The following is a 12792-nucleotide window of genomic DNA, read 5'->3' on the forward strand; positions in this document are numbered from 1 at the left end:
TTAAGTACTTTTGCTTTTTTGTGTGGAAAATGCCCATGGACACCAGGAAATCAGATATTTGTATTTAGGTAAAAAAAAAACTACATAAAAGTCCTTTTTAAAAAGTAAGTAAAAGTGTTTTGGTTTATCAAGGCTGCTGTATGTTATGAGCAGGCTTGAAAAACAAAAAAGTCTCACAATGTGAGCCAGAATTAATAATTGATTAACACACATTGTGCATCAGTGGAAGGTTTTATGCCTTTTCTTTAAAGGTAAGACCTTCTTAACCAACTAACCTTGATCTAAAAACAGCTTAAAGGAGCTATGCAGAAGATCTGAGAGGTTTGAAGCTAAAGAATGGGCAAGGACTTTCAGAAATATACTCAGGCTAATCCATGCTATGCTATACAAAACTAAATATCAGCTCTATGATTTATAGCAGGTAAGTGGAAAATGCTTGTCCACTTTTTGAGGTATATAATGTTCTAAAAGGTAAACTCAAACGTTTCTATCTGACTAACTTATGAATTAAATAGAGTCTCCGCTGGCCGGGTTGAACAATAGGGCCTTTAGTAAGATCGGTTCTCAGAACCCACTTTCAGTTAAGACCATGATCCACTAATATATCTGATAAATTGTTCTTTGACTATTTGCATGTTACACAAACTCTAAAGCTGGGCTTGTTTCCTTCTTTTACTCACTGGGTCTGCAATTTGTATCTGTTGCACAATGTTTCAGTACTGACTCTGACAATAAGGACAGTCACCAAAAACGATCAATTATTTCTTTTGTAACATGTATAACATCATAGAAACAAGCAACACAAATGATCTGGCAGCATTAAATTATGACTATTAGCTTTAAATATTTGCTTGTACATGTTTCCAAGTAGTACATTTATCAGTTATTCCAAATTTAAAATATACTAAAAGTTTACATTTCACATAATTCATCAATTTTAGATATTAAATGTTATGGTCTTTTCAGTCCATTTTATATAGTCAGAAAATATTTTACGTGGTAAGAAAAACATTTGGAAACAGAGGTGGGACAGCACTGTCTGTCTCAAAGTTGCCCAAAATTTCAAACTTCAATAGGGGTTCATGTTGTATTTTGGACTGAGTACTAGAAAAAATAGGCTTTTAAATGGAGCATATGAATCAGATATAATTTATATTTAAGACCCAAAATTGAATCAAGGGCTACGAAGAGTGGCCTAAAAAATAAAGGGAAGCTCTTTAAAAAAAATTTTTCACTATTTCTCAATTGTGAGACTTAACACAAGGGAATATTTTTTAGGTTTTCAGTTAATAAAATATAGAGGTGAAAAATACTATTGCCCAGGGTCATCAGCTCATTTCTTTTTCATTTCTTTGCAAGGAGACATGGTAAAGGTCAACATAACTGGCTGTCTGTTTATTCCCTTCTCATATCACACCTCTAGTGGTGACTGGGGGAGGTTTTTCTTTTTAACACAAAACCCATCTGTGTCCCCTCAGACATACTTCAATGATAACATCCTCACACTAATCCGGACACTAGTCACGGGAGGAGCCACGCCAGAGCTGGAGGCCCTGCTGGCTGAGGAGAACGCTCTCAGAGGAGGCTACAGCACGCCACAGACGCTGGCCAACAGAGACAGGTGTCGCGTCGCCCAGCTGGCCCTGTATGACGGCCCGTTTGCTGACTTAGGGGTAAGCAAATGCTTTGAGCGGAAATGACAACGTTTTGGCATTACCCAGCAGCACACATCTGGTCGCCTCTGCTTGTCGCAATCCTTAATCCTATGCGAACAACAGTAATCACAAAAAGCAGGCCTCAGTGGGCGGAGAACACTTTGATAGAGGACAAAGAGTGCTGCAAAGGAAACACCAAGTTGAATTGGTTCCAACCTGTTTTTACAAGGTTTTATTGTTATTCAGAGCTTCTAGTTCTGCAGATTTTTTTCCTCTAGAATAAATTATGGCTTGGCGCACAAACATTGTTGATTGCTGCAGTCTCTAGTGCTAAAAGTTGGCATTCACTTGGAGTAAAAAGCAAGTAAAGAGCTGATTAATTTTACTGACAATGAAGGAGTTCATTAGCTAACATACTTTTCTTTTGTTGCTCACCAGGACGGTGGCTGCTACGGCGACTTGTTCTGTAAAGCCCTGAAAACATACAACATGCTGTGTTTTGGGATCTACAGATTAAGAGATGCTCATCTCGGCACACCAAGCCAGTGCACAAAACGGTACAGTGTCAGAGCTTTCTCTTCACCAAATCTCATCATTATTGGGAATAAAATGAGTCGTGCATCAACCTTTCCGATGTTTCTCGTTTTGGCCAGATATGTGATCACAAACCCCCCGTACGAGTTTGAGCTGGTGCCCACAGACCTGATCTTCTGCCTCATGCAGTTTGACCACAATGCTGGCCAGTCACGGACAAGCTTATCCCACTCTTCCCACTCCTCCCATTCCTCCAGCAAAAAGAGTTCCTCTGTGCACTCGGTGCCTCCCTCCAACCGGCAGAACCGCAGCAGTAAGAGCAGAGAGGCAAGGGAAAAACAGAAGTAGGTGCCACTTGTGTGTACTGTGCTGTTGATCTGCATGTTAAGTGTTTTACACGTGACCTGTGTATTTTAGCTGTGTGTATTTGTGTGCAGGCTGTGATGACAATGTAATGTGTGGTTTGTGCTGTTTTTATTTTTCTTCACAACCATTTGCATGCAGTTTTCACTTTCACATCATAGCGATCATAACAGGAAAAAAAAAACATAAAATCAATAAAACTGCTAGAAAAACGGTTCACACTTGTTTCTTATTGATTCTTGGCAAAGCATATAATTTAACTTCTTGCTTGGATGACACTGATTGTTGTTGGAAACAAGCTTATAGTAAAAATGTCATCATAACAAACATTTAGTATGTTGTTGGGTCCACCTGTTCTGTGTAGCTGTTTCATGTCTAACTTGGTGTATTTGTGCCGTTTGTAGTTGTTGTTTAGTGGTTATTTGTTCACATGATCAGTGACTAGATCATGGTTGTAGTGTTCCGTGATGTATAGTGGGATATGCTGAGAATAAAGGAAATCTGCTTTTTAGATATAGTACTATTCATAAGATCATTCACCATTAGCGGTGTTGATATTTTCTCAATCATGGTGCATCTGTTGTGCTTTTTTTGCATGTCCATGTTTAACTAGGCTTTTATTTTCTATTCTTTTTATAAGTCAGTTCTAAAATTATTTCAAGTTTAGTATAGGATTCTTCTGTTGCAGCACCCTCCACATTTATTAGTATCCCTGGTAAAAAAAAAAAAGTGTAATAACTCTTTAAAAAATTTATATTTCATTGAAGTAGGATAATCTCACATTAAAAAAAGTGGAGCAAAGTTTTCATATCTTGAAAACAAGATATGCTTGTTTTCAGTACTTTTGTCAAAATTATCTGGACCTAACCAGTTCCTTTAAAATGAATGTAACTTGCAAATGAATCAGATTATACATTTGCTTAAAGCATCACAAATTTTTTATTAGTAGTCCATTACATCCTTAGTTTCCCTGGAGCATAAACATGAAGGGACCCAAAAACCTATATCTCAAAAATGAAAAGACTAGAAAACATCTGATTCAAGTAAAGCATATATGTGTTGATCTTATGAAATGGTGAGTATCTAAACCTTCCCTTATCTGTTGCTACTTTTTTAAATTAATAGTTGAAACTAGATGTTTACATACACTGCATTAAGTCACACATAGCCATGTTTTAAACAAAGCAATAATTTTGAATTAAATGTTTATATATTCGGTCAGTTGGTATAACTAGAATTATTTTAATTTGCCAAATCCTTTTTTTTTTTACTTAACATTTAGAAATTTACATTCATTTTGTGTAGTTATCTTTTAAACTGTATGATTTGTGTCAAATAGTTTTTTGAACGTTTGTAGGATGTCCTGCTTGCACATGTCTTTTCAGCTGTGACTGCACAAAAATCGCCATGGGTCTGAACTAAAGGCTGCTCAGCAGCATTGCCGAGTGTTCCGACATTGTTCAGTCTGGACTGCTGAACTTTGGCATCAGTGCATAATGCCACTGAAGACAAAAATAGCAACAGAAAAGTCTACAGCTCCAATTTGAGTTAATAAAATGAGATGAGATTTGGATGAGATGAGATTTATCCAGTGGAGAAGACAAAGGCAGGAAAAATATCTGAGGACAGAAACTTGGAGATTCAACAAACTGGCAACGTCTGGAAACATTTAAAAGTATTTAATCATGAGCCTAATGTGCCATGTAATTTACCTCAGTGGGGAGCAGCAACTCAAAAACCTAAATTTAAAACACAAAATATCTGACAACACCGAAATTAGACATTGCAACTTCTGATCCAAGTTGCAATGTCTTGGATCAGACAGAATCTCAGGCAGGTATTGAGATTCTGTCCCCTCACTGAATAAATGTTCAGTGTTAAATGTTGGAATTTTCTAAAAACATTTGTGAGTCTATTCTACTGCGAGAAATTATTAATTTATTATAAGCCATAAGTCAGACGGTGCAGATAACTGTGAAGGGTGCCGTATTCATTTTCCGCTCTTTCTCCCCTAAAATATTATGCTTGAGATATGAAATTGAATTTTTAAACCTTGACACAAGATACTAAAAGCATGCAGATTTGTTTTGGTTACACTCAGGATTTACCAAAGTGAAGATGAGATGTTCTCAATACATCTTGAAATTAAGATGTATTAAACTGCCCAAATGCAGAAGTAACAACATGCAAGCTTTAAATAGAGTGGTTGGTAATTTTGTCCGTTGTGTATTGACTGTAAATATTACTTACTTACAGTAGATTACTTACCTCTTTTTCTGAAGTGCAACAAGGATGAATAGAATGGGCCAAGGTATGCAAGTTAACGATTCTGCATGACTTAGCAACCTTTACCTGGGGTTCTGCTTCATAACTATGTCCCCTGTGGATATTGTTATGACGAGGGGAGTTTGCTTTCTTTATTTTTCTTCTCCAGATGTTGAGCAAACCATGCCTCAGTTTAAGCTTTGCTTTCATGTGGAAAGCAAAATGTCTGCTGCTGCTCCTGCCTCCTATCTGCCATGACCAGGCCCATCTCCACATTGCATGAGGCTGAGACAATACCCTCCCCACTTTTTTGTGCATTTTCCTTAGTTGATGATCTAAGTATTCTTTTTCTCTGAAATGCATTCTTTTTAACATTATTTTCCATGCCCCCTTTTATGATTTGTTTGAACTTGGGATGATTTGCATTGTGTGAGAGGTCTGTGTGTCTGTGCATCTTCCCTCTTGTTTGAATGCTGTCAGACGACTTGTAGCAGGCTTTAAGATGTCACACATATATTCCCATGCAGTGTTGTAAGATACTGTTGTTTTTTTTTCTAGCAACTGTTTAATTAAAGCACAGAGTGGCAACAAGTTTTTCAACTGTGCAAACTCACATGTTAACTCGCATGTAGGTCAGACTCATTTATTTCTCCCCCTCCCTGATGTAGTGAATTTACTTACCGTTTCACAGAATTTAAAAGAAAGTGTGTCCAGCCCTGTGCCATCGGTCACACTGAGAAAGTGGGAGGTGTGACCAATTTAAAGTTTATATTAAAGAGGGGGATATGAGTCTGTAACTTCCCTCCTTGTAACCTTGTTCACCTGATATGCTGGTTAGAGGCGACATCACTAAGTTACCGTATCAACAGCAGACTGCGGAGAGAGATGGCAGACATCTTGCTTCACCTCGGGCACGATTCTACACATCAAATGTCTGTGCTCTAACACACAGCCCTGCAGCCTTAAACTTGCTGATGCACACACAGAGACACCCCACCTCACAAATGAATCTTCACACATGCAAGCCAACACACACACCCAGACACATTTCTCCACCTAGCAAAGTTAAAATTTGTTGTTACAACTTAAACCTGAAAGGGATATGTGAGGAGTGGAAAAGGGTTTACAAACTTCTGACAACTGGCAATACACTCCTCACTCACCTCAGAAATGTACTCATGTTCTTTTAAAGATGGAAAACGTGTTTCTAAAACAATAACTATTTTGCTAAATCCGTGAACTCCAAATTGATTTTAGATTAAAGAGTTGCGATTATGATAAGCTTATGTTGATTAGTGCTTCTGGGCCTACCTCTTCAAGGCAAACTATCTTGCAAGTGTAGCAGGTTTCCCTGCTTCAAAGGGCTTTTGCAAGGCTTAGTAGAAGCTGTTGACATAATTTATCCATATTAATTGGTTGCATTAGAGCAGGAAACCTACTAAAACAAATAGGGCAGTTTACCCTGAGAAGCAACACTATTCCAAACTATATTTTGCTTAAACAGTTTCCCTTCCTACTAGCTTTTCTCAATTGACTTCTTTTGTATTAACTAATCACAGTGTTGGTATACTATTACTTTTTGCTTCCAGCTAGTTATATGCAAAAAAACACACAAAAAACAATACAAGGTTAAATTCTTCCTGTCTATGCCCAATTTAGAAACAGCATAAAAAGGAGGTCTTTCTTTAAGTCTCTCTGCTTTAGTGGCATGTGCTCAGAAAGTAGTGGCAAACACCTTCAGTGTATTCTAGGTCCTAAATGTGAGCTTGGACTAACTTTGGCATTATACTTTTAACAGTCCATTAAATATTGTACATTTTAACCAGAAACATAAGATTCTGGGGAAAATTACAATAATTGTAGGCAACCCTAAGTGCAAATATAAAAAATCTATACACAATAAGACATCTATGGTCACTAAACTATAAATTAACTGTTCAATGGCATGGTCAGCATTAAAACAAAAATTAAAACTGTTGCATCCAGCTGTCTGACTAATATCAAACAATGCTAATATTTAGAATCACAGTCCTCATGACATTATTAATGTGGGCATTATCTTCATTCTTGGATGTAATATATGATAGGCTTTGGTATTCTTAAACAGTTGGATGGACTTTTGTTGCTGCTTATGATATCTTAAGTCGATCTTAGTGACCAATATGTTAAAGCTCGCAGACATATTAGGACTATGTGACAATAGAAACAACATAAAAACTGTGGAAAATCTGCAACAACTATATTTACCTCAATATTCTACAACAATACATACATTTCTGTAATGGTACAACCTAAACTTCTTGAAGCAAGAGGTTTGCTACATAAATTAAAACATTATGCTTAGTTCTATATTTTGGTGGAAACCAAAATCTTTTAAAGATAGATGTCTTAAAGCCTGTACACATAACCAAACGTTTCACTCTGTAGCACTAAAGCTACTATATTATTACTGTCTTTTATCCAACTGAAATGGATATTTTCACATGTGCTTTCGAAGATGTATTGAAAATGTATGCCATTGTGTGAACTTCAAATTGGCTTCCAATTGTTTTATATGCCTTACACTTTGAGATTAACTGCAAAACAGTGCCATGCCAATACTGATCTCACTTAAACTGAGGCATTTTGGTTGTAAGTAACCTGACGTTGCAAACGTTTCCAAGCTAACTTGTAGTTTTCTTCCTCTTCTGCCTTGTTTTCTTTAGAAAAGAAATGGTTTACAGATGAACCGGAAAATGCCTACCCAAGGAACATTCAGATCAAGCCCATGAGCACTCACATGGCCAACCAAGTCAACCAATACAAATCCACTAGTAGCCTGATTCCACCAATCAGAGAAGTTGAAGATGAATGCTGAACAGGGGCATGAGGGTTTCTTTGCTTACTCGCCAGACATCTGTGCGCTCTGTCTGAAGAGACGAACCGAGATCACCAGTGGATGATAATGCCCCCAGGGGTATTGAAGACTGACACATTTTTCTTCACTCTTTCTTCCAGTCAAGGGTTGGACAGAAACACGGACAAGAAGGGACCTCCTGTGTGTATACCCTAAATGTTAATTCCATACTTTGGACTCTGTTTAATTTACACATGTATCCATAAAGATGTACATAATGACAATCAAATAAGGACTGTACAGCCCCTTCCCTCTAGCACTTTTTTGGAATTATTTTAAGAATTGACAAGAAAAAAAAGTACTTCCTGTTATTCTTTGCAATAGTTCACTTCTTCATAAGACCATGGATTAAGGTGGTGATGAGTTATTGGAGAATGAGGATTCAAGCGATAAACTGACAATATCATCTCCCAAAGATCCACCCAGATGCGTTGCGTAAAAACCAGCTGGGTTCATCGTCATCATATCTTCTGTCTGCTTCTGTTTTCTATTTGCACTAAAACTAGAAAAAAAGGCTTCTTTTGACAGAACAACTGGAAGCATCACCCCCCCAGCAGTAAATTGTCTCAGAGGAGATTTGCATATGGATGGAATGAAGGAGGAGGAAAAGAAAGGGAAGGGGTGCTGGGCTTTGGATGCATACTAATCTTGTTCTTTGGTTGTTATCCATCATGTTGTTACTTATGGTTTGCAGATTTACCTTGAATCGTCACTTTGAGCAAGAGCATTCCAGCCCTGCAGAACATAATCACCTTGCAAAGCAGAAATCTATTAACTCAGAATGGTGCAATGAAGGTTCATGCTTTCTTGAAAGACAACTCTGTACCCATATGTTTTCTGCAGATATGTCAAATACTGAGGCTGAGATTCACATTCAACCTCAAATGTGTGCCTAATCCCTGTTTATAGCACACAGTGGCGGTTCCTATACAAATGGTACCCTAGGCAAGCCCCTTCGTCTGGATCCTCAGAGGAATAGAAGGAAAATGGAACAGAATATTTCAGCAGTATTCAGTGAATTTCTGTCCAGTGTAGAAATTTACTGTTCAGGTGTGATCAGCCTAAGAATTTTGGATTTTCAACAAATCCAGTCGAGATCAAACAAAAATGATGAAATTGGTTTTTAATTTAACATAATCAGACATTTCTAAAGTGTGTTTTAACTCTGTTAACACTGCGCAAAAAAACTTGGCGGCATTCGCTAAATGTTGACTGGGTGTGCAAATAAACAGAAAAGCCAGGACGCCCCATACAGTGTGGTGCCCTGCGCAGTGGGCCGTGGTCCACTTCAAAAACCGCCACTGTTAACACAAACACTATAGTGTTTGCGTCATCCATTAAGTTGTGTGTGTAAAAGTGTGCATCTCAGCCACTTGTCTCTCCTGTGTCAGTGTAAAGCATCCACCCTCACTGGAATGTATGCACTGGTGCAGCCTGGAGGGAACTGCATGTATGATCTTAGTACTAAAGCAAAGTTACTAACAATGATAAAAACTAGAGGATTTGGATCTACAACTAGTCAAGTTGCATTAAAGTTAAAATGAAAGAGCCCCAACTATGGTTGGTCTAGCATGAACGGCAGCTGATTGGCGTTCCTAAACATATCGCCGTGGCATCTGCGGCAGACTAGGGATCAAAAAGAACAGTTCTGCATTTTCTGAATGTTTTTTTTTTTTTTTGTGTCACTCTAAAGTTGGTCTCTGTAGCAGGAAATGCCACATAGCGCATAATAGTGGGCATCAATAGGCCCTTGTCTGATCTGAGCCACTGCCTGGCACAAGGTTGGCGCAGAGGCAGTTAAGAGCTTGGATGTTCTCTGCAGCCAATCTAGATGTCACATCCCTCAAAAGTTTCAGGCGTTAACCAGCTGCACTCTATCCTGTAAAACTCAACCATAGTTGGCGGAAATGCAACAAGTCCACAGACAGCATTGAAGTACACTGAAGATGTGCTTGTGTTCTTAATGCTGGCCTGCTTACGCCTGTAGATCCAAATCCAGCTGTTATGGACTAAGCCTTCTAGAAATGTGGTGGTGAATTTCTATATTTAAACTTTATTTTATACCATAAACATAACTGATTTATATTTATTTTTCTAACAAATAATCTAGAAGGAATTGCTTTGGAAGATAAATATTCAAAATCTTTAACATATCAATTGAGTTTATAAAATAAAAAGCGCTATTTATTTTCACTATTTAACTCCGTCACCCGCTGCACCCTCTAACAGAATGCATCGCTCCGGAGCAGACAAAACTCACAGCTCGGCTCCACTGAGTGCATGCAGAAATGAACTTGAGCTCACCTTACGCATAGTTTAGGTGCATTGTGTCTATGAAATCATGTGTAAGGGTAGGTGGAGGTGAACTATGTTTTGGAGGGGGGGGGGGGAATTCAGCAACTGGAGTGAAGAGTCAAAGAAGAAGAAGTTGCTCCCACTGTGTCCAGGCCAGAACTAACTGACCTTCAGGAGACATGTTTGACCTAAATTAGGTCTCTAGTGTGGGGAAAGAAGATGCGAAAATTACAGCACAGTGTGCTAGTGTTTTCATGAGACAAAATAATTTAGTAAAATAAATAAATATGCCTGGGAGATGCTGTTTGTTTACTGCAGTGATTCTCTTCTCTATAGACTGTAAAGGAAAAGTAACTCCAAACATAGGAGGCCCTTTTGGAATATGGAAAAAAAATATATATTGTGCTAAATATGTTTGTGTAAACTCAACCCATGATATAGAGCACACGTCTTTCTCAAACAAAATGATCCGAGCTTAAGTGTTTGTCTATTGGGTGTAACTATAATGGCGCTTCATACACATTGTCCTGAAGTGAACTTTTGGAACTGTGATTACATCATTGTCACACATTGTAGCAAATAGATTTCTTTAAAAAAAAAAAAAGTGAGTAAAATATTTGTAGAATTGGGATGTTTATAGCAGATTTGCTAGCCTGAATGCTAAGAAATTATTAATGTGACAATGACTTAAACTGAACTGACAAATTTAAGAATAAAAAAATTATATTGGGTTTTATTTAAGAATGCAGAGACTATTTAAGGAAAAGTAAGATGTGGTTAAACATCTGAGGTAGAAGGTAGCACCAATTCAGCAATGGTTATCAAAAGAGAGAACATTGTTAGCTTTCCTGGGTTTTACTTTGTTATAATCCGAGATTTACATTCCATTTTGTCAGCTTGTCATTATCTGTCACAAACTGTCACAACTGCTTCTGATTTGTTTACACGGTACCTTTAAGGCATTTAATGCTTCAAACTGACAACACATGAATTTATTTTCCATATACTTAATGACTTTTCTACCTGAGCCCCCATCATGCAACTCATTCAAACCAGCGTTATGAACAACAGTGGATTAAGATGCGTCTTCTTCCTGCACTGTTAACAATGTCTTTGTATTGTATACCTCTAAACCTATTTTTTTTTTTTAAGTGCCATGAATCTTTTGTTTGAGCAAGCATCCTTCAGTCATCCAGTCAAGTCCAAGTGCTTGTTTCCCCCCCCCAACTGTGAGAAACAGTCTTGTACTGACATGGAGAACATCCAAGCCACCAATGCCTCCATGCCAGTACAGTGCCAGGCAGTGCAGTAGGTCAGAAGGGCCTAGAATTAAGTCCCACTAAAGCGAAAAGTGGCATTCAGGAGGTTGGAGCAGAGAGTAGAAGGAGTTAGAACCCCCAGAGGTCAAATCATGCATATTGTCTCTGCTGCAGGTCTTGTCACAGTGTACAGTGAGATATGGATGACTGAAGGATTCACACACAAGACAGTAGATGTTACTTCACACATGGTTTTCAACTTCAGTCTGAGATCAAAGAATATGTTAATGTGGCAGTATGTTGCATTAGTTTTATTTTCAGTATTATTGTTTAGATTTTTTTTAGCCGTAACAGATGGATATGATTTATTTGCAGGACATTGTACTAGGTATGATATATAAGCTGGGGAATGGAGGGAGGTCTCAAGTCTTAATAACACATTAAAGTTGCGTTCAGCACTTTTGTCCAAATATATGTTGCTTTTTATCATTTCAGGAAGATTTCAGAATATTACTGTTGATTATCCCAGGTAGGAGTTGTTGACATATTGTCATTGCAGCATACAGGAGTCTGACATAGCATTCTAATTAGTTTGGATGTGTTTTAGATATGAAGGATAAACGGATTATTTGATGGTGCTGAGTTGATCTACCTGACTCTGTCAAATATAATCTGCTGATAAATATTCTGTCTTGTACAAAAAGTTTGTACATAGATTGTACATGGTTTCTTTTTGTATTTTCTCAAATTAAAATGGATGTATTTGTGTTCTAAGGTTTGGATCTCTGTCTTTTATTCTTACCAGAAACGTCCTCATGTATTTCACTTTTTCTTACCATTTTATTCTACACAGAAGGGACCATAGTATAGTAACTTACTAACATTTGCAAATGAATAGATATGTATGGAGGTATATTTGGTGCACAGAATATATATATTTTTATGGGAAAAGGGGTATGAATTCTTTTATTCAGTGTATGTAAACATCTTGTTCCAAACACAAACTCAGACGGCTTTTTGCTGCCACCAGATTGAATTAGTTAGTATAAGGGGCCTCCCCCTCCAGGGAACAGCTTAAAAATTGATAGCTTGTTTTTATGTGCAGGACTTGCAAAAATGTTTTATAGGTCCACCAGATTATTTTTCAAAGTTTTCCTGAACCTTTACATTAATGTTCTTAGTAAAACAGATTCAGTTATCTGCTTGTCTCAAGTGTTGTGCTCTGCAGTGCAGCGCCCATCTGACTGAAACACTATTAATACATTTTACATCTTTCAAAGCAAAGTGGTCAGGAGAACAACCTTTTACATAAATTGTGTTCACTAAGGATTAACTGGAACCTTCACTGAAATATTTTACAAGCCAAGTTATCTATGTGTCACACATTGCATCAAACAAAGCCAAAGCAGAACTTGTGATTTTTCAATAATACAGCTGTATGTGTATGTAATAATAAAATGTAATGTGTGTTTTAACTGGACTCTAAAGCTGCCAAGATTTCAAGTAAGTACATATTGTCAGGGTC

At 37.6% G+C, this 12792-nt stretch overlaps 1 protein-coding gene across 27 annotated transcripts in view; it reads left to right on the forward strand.

Moving 5' to 3' along the window:
* kcnma1a (potassium large conductance calcium-activated channel, subfamily M, alpha member 1a) overlaps positions 1-12041 on the forward strand; it is a 160691-nt gene extending 148650 nt beyond the window's left edge. For 21 of the 27 annotated variants that reach the window (XM_032554016.1, XM_032554017.1, XM_032554018.1 and 18 more), the window contains 5 exons: positions 1479-1673; positions 2094-2212; positions 2309-2533; positions 4835-4863; positions 7523-12041. In XM_032554016.1, coding sequence (XP_032409907.1) covers positions 1479-1673; positions 2094-2212; positions 2309-2533; positions 4835-4863; positions 7523-7674 — 720 coding nt within the window. In that variant the 3' untranslated portion in view covers positions 7675-12041. The remainder of the gene's footprint in view (positions 1-1478; positions 1674-2093; positions 2213-2308; positions 2534-4834; positions 4864-7522) is intronic. The other 6 variants (XM_032554023.1, XM_032554042.1, XM_032554033.1 and 3 more) reach the window with 1 other exon arrangement.
* The last annotated feature ends 751 nt before the right edge of the window (positions 12042-12792 follow it).

The sequence above is a fragment of the Xiphophorus hellerii genome, chromosome 22, assembly GCF_003331165.1.
Source record: "Xiphophorus hellerii strain 12219 chromosome 22, Xiphophorus_hellerii-4.1, whole genome shotgun sequence".
Taxonomy (NCBI): Eukaryota; Metazoa; Chordata; class Actinopteri; order Cyprinodontiformes; family Poeciliidae; genus Xiphophorus; species Xiphophorus hellerii.